Here is a 12,720-nt window from a genome sequence, read left to right on the forward strand (position 1 = left end):
CCCAGCTTGTTTGCTGGGGGGTAAAACGGTAATGACTGGGGAAGGCACTGGCAAACCACCCCATATTGAGTCTGCCATGAAAACGCTAGAGGGCGTCACCCCAAGGATCAGACATGACCCGGTGCTTGCACAGGGTATACCTTTACCTTAGAATCCTATGGAAGATGTCTCTGGTTTCATCATAGCTTTATAAATTATAATGCCCAGACTGAAGGGAATAAGAAACGTTTGTACCTACCACATTCTACAAACATTTTTTGAAATCAACTGTTCAAAACTTAGTTAAATAACAGTCTATATGAAGCCTACAAAGATACATAATTAGCTTAATTTATTGTCATGCATAATATGCATCACAAGTAAGAACTGGTTTATATGCATCACATTACTCTCTCTCCCTATCAAGCTTCATCCAGCATTTTCCAGTGTTTTTGAATAAAATTTTGAAAAGGGTTAATGAAAATGTGGTTCTTAAAAAAATATAAGGAAATGTATATTCTTCTGTGATCATTCAACTGTTCCAAACAAAGAGAAACAGAACTGGGGAGGGGGGGAGAGAGAAAGGATATACACATTGCCATTCAGTATCCAAAGCAACCAAATAGTTTAGGTTCAGAACGCCAATCAGTATTTGCTTGAAATTACATCAGCTGGATCATATAATATTCAGACACCTGCCTGCAGATGTTTACCATAAAACCCATTAAAATACTGCAACGCAATTCCTCAGTTTTCATAATTATAAAATGGAGAACTACCACAGAGAAATCCAATTAAATACATTCATAAATTATTTTGAAGATAATAGAAAAGCTTCATAACAAACTTGTTTTCAAAGCATATTGCAGTGATTGTGAATTCAATCCAAAATAAGTTAAAAGTACATCTAGGTTTGTGCAACACTTCAGCATAATTTTCTGCGTTTCATTCATTTGTTACGTCTCCTTAATCCAAATGCTGGTTCCAATATATCTTGATTCATTACTCCACAAACTTCTATCTCCTTTGGCTCCTCCAATGGACTAAGTACAAACTCATGGTCAGTGTGTTCATGCTTTTCTTCCTCACAATGTTCCTCATTCTCTCCAAACAGCACTTCATGTCCAAAGCTTTCATCACTGCCGTCACCCACTTCTTCCTCACAATGTTCACTGAATGAATGAATGAGATCTTCAAGCTTTTCTTGACATGCATGGCTAATATCTAAATTTACAAAAAGAAAATAGAGATTTAAATTGTAAACAGACTGTGTGTTTAGAAACTTCCACAATTAAAACAAAACTGTCGAAAATGTACAAACAGGTTTACTATACATAACAGTACATTCTGTATTAACATGTTTTAACAGCAATGTTGAGCCTTTTGACTTACTAAAGAGCCCTAAGTCAGAGGGCTCTTCAGAAAGTCAAAGGGCTCAGCACTTTTTGTAGTGACATGTAGATAATACTCAATGAATGCAGCTAGTAAGAGATGAAATAGTGTGACTCGGCTGCTTGTTGGAGCTTACATGCCAAGAAAAAGTTTCAGCGTAACTACCCAATTCACAAGCACCAAGCAATAAAATTGAAGGTAATTTTCCTCTATTCAAATGAATGATCTGTGCACACACAGCAACTAATTATCCAGTGACAGAGTATAAGGATATGTTTCCTGTCTACCACATTAGTCTTACCACTCCTCTGAATAGCTAAAAACACTACACAGGATTCCTTCATCCATTTATCCTCAAACCAGTGTGGTGGGTAGAGTTCTGGTTCAGAAACTTTGCAGTAGAATGTGGATTTGAACCTGAGTCTTCCCAGTCTTAGTCTAACACTAACTGCTACATCACATTGGCTCAGCTATGCAGTACCACTTTGGTTGTCATCAGATGTCACAACTACTATTTCGACAGCATTATATTGCCATTACTACAAAAATAATCTGTAGAATTTGTATCTGTAGAAACACATGTGCACCTTGTGGTTTCATTGCTGATTTGTCCAAGCCGCTTTCTTTCATCAGTTTTCTAATAGATTCAAGTTGTACCATTATTTCATCTTTCTGTTCCGAAGCCAGTGCATTAATACTAGAATGAAAGACAAGAAACTGTTAGAAAATTAAATAGATGGGTTGTCCTAATTCTGATAACTGTTTGGCTCTAGAGTAATTTCATATATAGCTGTAATTAGGTTAGGGGGCCATCTTTAACTCAGTCTCTCAGTGCTTACACCAAAAGCCCATGTATAGCCTCAATGATATATTCTTATGAGATACAAACTCTGGAACTATGCTTCAAACCACTGCAATTCATCACAGACCACTTCTAGTCACATTGAGCTCATACTGCCAACTCTTCAGAATCAAAATTAGAAGTATGGGTCAAAAATATAACAAAGTGCACCAAAAAACAAATCCTGTCTGGAAAATCTGGCACAAACCTAGCTATGCAACAGCAGCCGCATGAATCAATATTTTGCTCTACTTCGTGTATAAAGGACCATGCTATACCCATAGAACCTTTACTCAGTTGTTTCTTTAGTTGTCAATATTAATCAAAGGTAACTGGAGTATTCAAATAATATTCAAGTAATACGGGGGTCATTTTATGGTAAAAATACCTTCGAGACTAGAAAAATCCCAGATGCCTGAAAGTCTAGGGCAGCCTTTCTTGACCTTTTTACCACTGAGAAATCCCTGAAACATTTGTCAGGCTTCAAGAAACCCCAGTAGTATTGTTAGCAGACCACACCTTCCTGCCACACCCCTGAAGTCATATTGTCACCAGAAGTGCCATCAGCCAGACACTCCCACTGGATGTGACATCATGCCCCACTAGCCCCCCCCTGCCAGAAACAGCATCACCCCCTGCTACCCTCCCCAACAGAGTTCATTTTAAATGAGTGCTTACCTCTGGACTCCAGTTGCTACCACATGTGACAAGCCTTGGTTAGCAAAGATTTTTATGACCAGGGCCCCTCCCCTTTCCACCCTCCCCATGCCCTTCTTTGGTCATTTGAGGCACTTGGCACATGGTCATAAGACAATAATTTTTTAAAAAATTATAAATATATTAAAATTAACTCCCACCCAATTGAAATTCTTCCAGGGCTGTTGAGAAACCCCAGGGTTTCATGAAGCCTGGTCAATGGTGTTTTCCATATGTGGATGGGACGTTGTGGCTTTCCCATTGATTATGCAGTTGTAGATAAATCTCCATTTGCTATGTTTCCCAACAGTTTCCCAGTCACAGTCCTCTAGAAGTGTTCCCCTCCTGGGCCACCAGGGGTTTTGCAATAAAACAAATGACACAAGGATATCCTTATACTGATAGACCATTGAACTAATAGTGGAACAGGCTCTGTGAATTCCCAGCTTATAAAAAAATTAAGTGTCTGGCCTCTTAACTTGCAGAGATATGTCTTTTGCCTTATATTTCCACAAGAGAAGGAGCTAAGGATTTTTAAAAAATGAAAGCTGAGAATTCATAGAACATGTTACACCTACTGTTACATTGATAGACCTATATAATAAAATTCTAGTACTTATTTTTTTTTATCCCCAATGAGTGGAGGAAATGGTCATCGTTTATTTATTTATTTATATTTGTATACCACCCTCCCCTGAGGCTCTGAGCAGTTTAAATAGAACTTAGCAACAGGGAACAGTACAGATAACTTAGTAGTTGTAAACAGTAATACAGATAGAACAATGTAATAGACCAGTGGAATAGAAGAACAATGGTGAGAACAGTAGTTTAACTACAGCGTACTGATGGTCCCATGGGATGGACAAATTGGCGGTGGTTTTCATGGGAGAAAGGCTTGGGGCCCAATGGAAAGTAATTTGTTCCTGGCAGAGGAGCTTCCTTTTGCAGGCCCTATGGAATTGTTCAAGTTCCGTCAGGGCCCTGATCTCCTCTGGGAGCTTGTTCCACCAGGATGGGGCCAGGATGGAAAATGCTCCAGCCTTGGTTGAGGTCAAGCAAGCTTCCTTGGGGTCAGGGATCACCAGTCAGTTGGAGGTAGCAGAGGGTAAAGCTCTTTTGAAGGGTGAAGGCAGAAAGGCAGTCCATCAGGTACACTGGGCACAGACAGTGCATGGCCTTAAAAGTGATTACCAGGACCTCACGCCTGATCTGGAATTCAACTGGAAGCCAGCGCAACTGTTGGATTGTGGGCCATCCATCATGTTGCTGTGAGGACCTGGCCACTGCATTCTGGACCAGATGTACTTTCCGGATAAAGCTTAAGGGCAGGCCTGCGTAGAGCGAGTTGAAGAAGCCCAGCCACAGGACCCCCATATTTGAAAGGCTGAGCTTCAGACTACTCTGCTCGAGCCACCTCGTCACTGCTTCCAGGCAGCTGGCTAATGCTTCTGGGGGATAATCATGGCAGCCATCAGGAGGAAGAGCTCGGTGTCATCGGCATATTGGTGACAGTCCAGCCCAAACTTCCACACCAGTTGAGCAAGAGGGCACATAATGAGGTAGAATAGGATTGGAAAGAGAACTGCTCCCTGAAGAACTCCACCTGCAAGCTGGTGGCAGCTTGTTGAACTCTCTCCTGTTGCTACACTCTGTCTGCGATCCCAAAGAAAGGAGATCAGCCACTGAAGGGCAGTCCCCCTAATCCCAGAATCAGCGAGGCGGTAAACTAAAAGCTCATGATCGACTGTGTCAAATGCTGTTGAGAGGACTAATAGCACAAGCAGCACCGCCCTTGTCCTACTGGTGACAGAGGTAATCTGTCAGGTTGACTAGTGCTGTTTCTACCCCATGACTGGGCCAGAAGCCTGACTGAGATGGGTCTGGACTGAAGCTTCTTCCAAAAATGCTGACAATGACAGCTCTTTCAAGCAAATTCCCCAGAAACGCTAAGTGTGAGACGAGGCGACAGTTTATAGGTTGTTGCGGGTCCAGAGATGGTTTATTGAGCAGTGGGCAAACCACGTCCTCTTTTAGCCCTTCCGGGAATTCTCCTGTTGAGAGGGAGAGGTTGATTATCTCCTGGAGGGGGCTACTATTCTTATATTGGTTGTTTTCAGCAGCCATGATGGACATGGGTCTAAAGGGCATGTGGTTGGCTTTGCTGCCTTTAGCATCTTGCCCACTTCAGTCAGTATGAGTCATCTGGAGTTTCTCAGTGTACTCTCCAAAGACGGCCAAGGGGCCTCTAGTTCGCTTTCTGTATCATGGGGATATGATCGAGAAAAATTTATACCATACAGGCCAGAAGATTCAAATGTACCCACCTACACAGCAATCGACAAGGTTTTATCTTGCCCAGAAGTTTGGAGCAATGCAAGTTTCAGAAACAATGCTGTGGAGAAGCAGGAAAAAAGTCTGCTCCCAAAAGCACTGAATTAGGAGCAGAAGATGCCCTATGTGTGAAAACACCAATATTAGTATGTAGACATTATATTTGTCTAGCCTTGTAAGGCAACGTATCATATAGATGTTTTGCTAATTGTTTTGAGAAATCTCAAGAGAATGTAAAAACTTCAATAAAACTTCTATTATTGTCAAAGTTTATACAGAGAGAACAAACAATTCATATTCAAATTAGTGTCATCTGAGGTTCTTACATTCACGTTTACAAACACATGATCGTAACACTCTCAAATATTACAGTTGATAATACAGTTTAAGCCAAAGTATTAAATTCTTCTGTATGTACTCACCAGCTTGAAAGTGGATCTAACTGAGTCAATAAAGAATTTAACATTTTCTCTGTCTGTGCCAGATGTTGCTCTAGCTCCAAAAGCTGGCATTCTACAAGCAAGAAAAGCAACATTGCAAATGAAAAGGGGGAGTCATGTTTGTACATTCATATACACTTTAATATGTGCAGATTATTTTCTAGAATGCTGTATAATACAACAGAGTTAAAACTTTCCTGGGCCGTGGACTTTAAGCCAAACTAGATGTTCAGGTTTTCAAAGAACTGGTTTCCCAGATCCAACTCAAATTCCCCACAAAAACATAGCATCTATGAGAAATGGCTTTTAAGAAATAAAGGAGAGATCAAATGGGCTCAGAATGCCGCTGGAAGGGGAGGAGGGGCTCCTGCTCCCCTCCCCTCCGATTTTTTTCAGCACCAAAACAAAACTGGAGGAGAGTTTCCTTTTTTGATGCTCAAGTCTTGAGTATTTAATGCATGTGGAATATAAAAGATATGGAAACAAATCCCCCATCAAACCGCTTCAGCATGGAAAAACAGCTTAGGGGAGGAAATGCAAGAGCCCTTCCTCCTCCCATGGTGGTCCTCTGGGACTTTTATTTTTTTTTAAGCCATTCATCACATCTGTTGTGTGTATTGTGTAGCTGTGGGGAACCCAGACTCAATTCAAACTGAATGTGTCGTTTGGCCCTTACACACATTTGCAAGGGAATAAGTCTAATAGAGCTAAGTGGTAGTTATTTAAGTTTAGAACTGTCCTAAATCAGAGGGTGGAACTTAAAAGCCTTCTGGTATTAAAAAAAGAAAACTAATTCCACTGTAATGTTTATGGGTGCAGGATTTGACTTGAAATATATGACTGGTTTATATGACTGATAGTACAAAGAGATTCATTTGCAACATTATCACACTTGTAAGAATTCAGTTTTCCATTTTGTGCCTAGATATTATGTCCATTTATTTTGCCAGCATCACTCTGACAAAGAACGTTTGCTTTTAACATGACAAGATGTGATTTAAGTGCACTTTCAGTAATGGTGTAGATTTTTCTTCTACAATAACTCCTACCACACAGCTTGCAAAGTGATTATGATGGTATGTATGTACAGCAATTTAAGCCATTTCATCCCTAATAAAATCAAGATGATAAGCCCTCAAATAGCAAATAATTTGGTACGTGTCTAATTTATTTATTATCAAACAAATCTACTTCCAAAGCGATTAAAAAGGCATATGTCAACAAATCTAATTCCTTCACTGTCTACAATTAGACTACAGGAGTGAATAATTCTAAGATTTTCAATTAGATGCTAACAGATAATTTCTTTGAAGTACTTTAATAAACTGGAATATTTTACTAGCTATGACAAATTTAACAAAATAGATTCAGGTGGGTAGCTATGTTGGTCAGCAGCAGCAGAATAAAGCCTGAGTCCAGTGGTACCTTTAAGACGAACAAAGTCCTATTCAGAGTAAAACTTTATACAGTTAACAAAAGTGCAAGTAAACCATATGATGAGAACATATTTGCATAAATTACTACCTGTTTCTTTTGTTTTATCTTCTGTAATTTTTTCTCTTGTAGATAAGCTTTCTTCTTGAGATTTCATCTATTAACAAAAAAAATACAAATTCAAAATATTTAGAATATCTAAACCTTAACAAGAGTTTTCCTCAATGGCCCATTATGCACACATTGAATAATGCACTTTCAATGCACTTTAGAAGTAGATTATCCTGTTCTGTACAGGAAAATCCACCTGCAAAAACACATTGAAAGCGCATTATCCAACAGGTGCATAATTGGCTAATGTCATGATTTGTTTTGATTAAATTGTGTTAAACTTCCCTTGTCGCATCTTTTAGGTTTTAGTCTCTCCAACTTCAGTGTTACCAAACCAATACCAGTCCCAACTTTCAAGTTACAAAACAGTAAACTCACCTGCCTAGTAAAGCTCCGATTTCCTAAGGATAATAACATTCTAAAGAGTCAGATGAAGTGTGCTCTCATGTGTAGCTGAACAATTTACTTTATACAAGATATAGAGGTTAAGAGAACATATTTCCATCAAGACATGTTTCTGCTGCAAGGTGTCAAGCACACAATCTGGTATTCTGTGGAAATAGTTTTCCACTTTCTAGGAGAGCCACTGAAAGTAAGATGTCTGTATGCAGCAAGATGCTGACATTCACAAATTTATATAAACACATATATCACACGTTATCCAAAGTGCCCACGGCTACATTTATTTATTATTCAACGTGTATCACGCCTCTTCACAAATGGGCTTGGTGCAATTAAAATATCACAAAAAGCTAAAACTAACAGAACCCTCACCCCATCCCTAGCCATCTTCAATCTGACCTGCAGAAATGGCTGTAAGCAAGAAAGAATAGAAGGGGGAGTGGGGAGTCCTGAGAGGAGAGAAGGGAGTCCTCCATGATATAATAACAAGATTTTAATAACTAAATTCAAAATTGGACCCACAGTCAGAAAAATTTAAAGAAAACACATGCCTCAAAAGGGCCAGGCAAAATTGGAAAATTGGAATAAAATAACAAAATCAGACTAGATATGAGAAGAAATATTAAAATCTTTTAAAAATAAGCAATGAGAAATTATAAGGCAAACAATCCCTCTCCCCACCCTCTTTGTTGTAGCTACACAGCTTTGGCATATTTTTTAAGAACTTCAGAATGAGTTCTTCTCTGTTCCACTACACAGCCACTCATATGGCCATTTAAAAGACAAAAATGACAACAGTGGAATAAATGAATCAGTGGTGAATTTCACAATCTTTATATGCTGATTTGTCAACTTTTAATTTTTTTGGAAAAAATATGATTCTTCTCTTTTACATACAGAGGAAACATTTTCTGGTCATTTGTTTTTGTTTAAATAAGTTACTTAATTTGCAAGGCTATTGCCATCCAGCATACTGTTCATACTGATCTCACTGTGCAGCTATTTGTTGCTGCTTGTTACCCATAGTCAGCTTGTTTGCAATAGTTGTGCCAGACACTCAGTATGACACAAAATTCCTACAAGAGCAGAAATTCACTCTCTTCTGAGCGAATATGTGTGTGTATGTGTTTGTGTGAAAGAGAGTTAGAGAGAGAGGCACATTAGGAGCCAAGTGTTTTCAATGTGGTGGCCATTGACACCCAGGTACTCATTGGTTTGGCTCAAGAGGGCTTCTGAATGGCAACTGGAGATCTAATTGGCTATACAGTTGTTTCAGCAGCAGCTGTCACTACAATATAAGGATCCTCACAACACAGATTATAATTTTAAAAGGCATATTGTTAAACAGAGCTTCTGCCTGAAATACTGAAGAGTCAGAGGTTTGCATGATCTAACTCCCTAATATTTGGTAGCTGGTGGCAGCACTCACCAACTGGCATCAGAATTCTAAAGGTGGCCATAGGCTTAAGAAGGTTGAGGACCCCTGAGTTTGGGAACAGAACTAGTAATATAATGAACAAACAGGGAGATCCAACTCCAGTAAGCAAGCCTTAACAGAGATGGTATCAAAACCTAAACACACAATGTTCCATAAACCTTCTAGCCAAGATCCACCCAAATTAGAAGACATTTCTGAAACATTCTTTTACAATTTGAGTGTTGGTTGCTAGAGGCAGGTTCAGTTGATACATCAGATTTATAGGCATTAAAATTAGCTAATTTATGCCTTTGTCCCTCTGATATATTGGGAGCTATAAGCACTTCCAGCTTAAATCCTCCCTGCCTCTGTTCTAGAAATACTGTATCCTGGCAATACTAAATTTGCTACTTTGCTGATTGAAACCTCCATTAGTTTAGCTCTTCATTTAACAGCACACAACTGTCACTATGTTCTTTCTCACCCTTTTTGGTAACAGGCTGCAAAGTCAAGGAGAAATATTCTGATGTCTAAATATTTGCCGTCCCAAGTTTGATCTAGAAAGCAGATAAATTAGACTATGTTGTATTACATGGTACAGCCCTCAGAACTTTAAAATTTTGTAAAAGTAAAACAGAACAGGACTTCTGAATTAAAAAAAAATCTTGTACATTTTAAAATGTAATTTAAGCCACTTCATCCCTAATAAAATCAAGAGGATAAGCCATCAAATAGCTTAATTAAGTTAAAAAAATTAAAATTTTTCCTTCAGACAAGTGCTATCAGGTAATCGTTATAGTAACAATATGCACGTTACACAACAAATTCCTACTGTACGCAGGTAAGCAGAAAAAGAGTTTTCATTTAAAAGCACTATAATTAACATTTACCTTTAAAAATTTGTATAAAGCAAACATCCCCACACCAACAGCATATAAGGGCATGAGTGTTAAAGCTAAGTCTTTGCCATTCCCTCTAGTCCTCTCAGTCTTCAGCTCCTTCTCCATTGCATTCCTCATTTGCTGGATGCTCTGATATGTTTTACTTTCAGAATTTCCTGGATTCATGTGGGACTGGAGAATTCTCTCCGATCCATCTGCAAAATAAGTATTTTTAGGATTAAGAGGCAGCCTAGTCCAGCAAATTAAAAAAAAACATAATTCTAAGACACCTTGAATATATGGGGGGGACAAAAACTGTTCAAATGTCCTGAGAAATAAGAAGGCTTATAGAGGTACTAGCAACTTAAAGAACAGCAAAATACACTCTATTTATATAGAGCACTTTCACTGTTCAGAATATCTTCTACTTAGTTGTAATTGCTTTACTGTAAATTTTACAACAAGATCTGTAAAACAGCAACCTTATTTGCTTGCCTAAGGCCTTCTTGATGAGTTCATGGCAGAGGTAAGATAGAAAACAGAGACCTGGTGGATAACAGCTCATTCTCTTATATAGCCACTATATTTCTACCAGCGTTCTAGCTTTTTTAGAGCAGTCCTGAATCCCAGTATAAAAACAAAGCTCAATACGCATAATAAATTATGAAGAAGAGAAAGATGAATATTGCTGGACGGATCAATATCTTCCATAAAGATAAAAGGCCACTCCATGACCAAAAAACAGTGTGCCTAGTGTGTAAGAAGGGAGCTTCCCTGGCAGGCAAAAATTGATACATTAATGTAATTTTAAGGGGGGGGGGATCTAAAGACATGTTGATGTGGGTGAAACCAACATGGAGATTCTCTGAACTTTGTCTTAAAATTACTCCACTTTAACTCTTGTATGTATGCTGAGTGTTACAGTCAAGGACACATCATGGCAGGCACACAGTGGAGTCACTCATTATCAAGGGCCAATAAAACAATGATCTATTCAATAGCTCTGTAAGAATTACATTTTAACAGCAACAATATCTTGCAGTCCAAGTGCAAGGAAAACATAGTTTTGTCCAAACTGAAGGGCTTCCTTGAAAAAGACATTTGAATGATGTGCATACATTATTTTAGTTTAGCAAGTTCTTCCTCCTATCAAGGTATCATAACCACAAATATAATGTGTAAATTATTGGAGACTACTTGTTCTCAGCCTTGAGAGCACAGTAGATAACAACTCTCAGATATTTTCACATGACTTCTGGGACTATAATCATTGCTCATGAAGCTTACTCTCTTGAATAATTTCGCCAAATGCATTAGCTTTTGAATGCACGATTTACAGGTACAGGCTTTACTTCAGTTTCACATCCCCATTTCCTTGATATCTACATCTACATCTTCTGCAAGAAGCCAATATACTATAATAATCTAACTGACCAAATGTACTCTAGGACCCATAAGAACTTTCTTTGCAGCTATGCTAAGGAAACTTCCAGTTGCTTTCTGCTAGTATCAGTTACCTATTCAATCAGAATTAATCAGCTCTAGCAGGAAATGTTTAATTTTTAATGTTTAATTCTCCTGATGGTTGCTGGACAAGCAAAAAGCCAAGAGTTAGCTGCCAATGTTTTTCATCTTAATTTTCCAATAGCAGGAAAGTTTGTATAATTTTTAGGCCTGCTGACCAACAAGTCTCATTTTTGTCTACCTTAATCATTTACACATTAACAGTTTTTCCTCCCAGTAATCAAAAGTAATGCCAATTCTTTATCTTTATTTGGAACCATTCTACAATAGATTTCTAAGCAAATTATCCCCAAATGCTAAAGATCAGCCCGTCTTGAAGAAATACTAAGGGGGAAAGTGGGGGAAACTCTCAACTGTACAAGACACACACATTCCTGGCACATATTCATTTATGATATTTATAAACCGCCCTCCCTTGCTGCTCAGGTGTCACAGCCAAACCAACTCCTAAATCATTAAGCAGTAAAAACGAGAGTCACGGGATTATCCCTCACCACTCAAGTCCTGCACTCATGTCTACACTTTGAAATACAAGGCCAAAGAACAAGGTCGAACTGCAAAACAGCACAAGCTCGGGGGGTTGGCAGCACAGGGGGCTCCAACTTCACCAGCACCTCTAGGGGGTAAGAGGCCGTTTATACCGTGGCGATGCTGCTGCTGCTGCGGATCGTGGCGGCCGGTGGAGACCTTGGCCGGGCGCGGGTACCGGCCTCCTCCTCCTCCACCACCAAACATCCTGGGCATCACAACGAAACCACAAAACACCAGCCCGACGGAGATCAGCGCCTGCTGCCCAGAGGACAGCCCCATGATGACGAGCGGAAGCAAGAGGGCTCCTCGGCAAGACCCCGGGAAGGGCAACCGGCCTCCCGCCTCTCCGCGTTCAGAGCACTTTTCACGACCCCACAGAGAAGCCGCGCGACGGGGGAGAGAAGCGGCCCAGCGAGAAGGCCGGGAGACAGCGCGGCCTCCAGCTTCTCTTCCTCCTCGCGGGCTCTGAGCCTGCGCCGCTGGTCCAGCCCGCTTAACACTGGAGGCCACGCCCAGAGGCGGCGGGGCGGAGCGGACCGGCGCCGCATCCTCCTTCCTTCCTTGTCCTCTAAGGGCCCTCTCCCGCCTAAGCAGCCCCGGGGCATCTCCCAGACGGCTGGAGTGCCAGTCTCCCCGCCCCTGCTTCCGTCTCCGAGGAGCCGTTTCAAGCTGGGCCTCGAAGGAAAGCCCTGCTGTGCGGCGGCGGGGATGCGCGGGGCGGGCGGGCGGGCGCGCGGGCGG

General features: G+C 40.3%; 1 protein-coding gene across 1 annotated transcript; it reads right to left on the reverse strand.

Moving 5' to 3' along the window:
- Window positions 1-316: 316 nt before the first annotated feature.
- CCDC107 (coiled-coil domain containing 107) lies at window positions 317-12,678 on the reverse strand (the record flags this gene model as incomplete). Its single annotated transcript, XM_077338850.1, has 6 exons — window positions 317-1,203; window positions 1,959-2,068; window positions 5,662-5,752; window positions 7,204-7,270; window positions 9,934-10,139; window positions 12,090-12,678. Coding segments are annotated over 6 exons (1,338 nt in total), but the record flags the coding sequence as incomplete, so codon positions are not given.
- Window positions 12,679-12,720: the final 42 nt, after the last annotated feature.

Source organism: Paroedura picta, chromosome 5 (assembly GCF_049243985.1).
Source record: "Paroedura picta isolate Pp20150507F chromosome 5, Ppicta_v3.0, whole genome shotgun sequence".
Lineage (NCBI taxonomy): Eukaryota > Metazoa > Chordata > Lepidosauria > Squamata > Gekkonidae > Paroedura > Paroedura picta.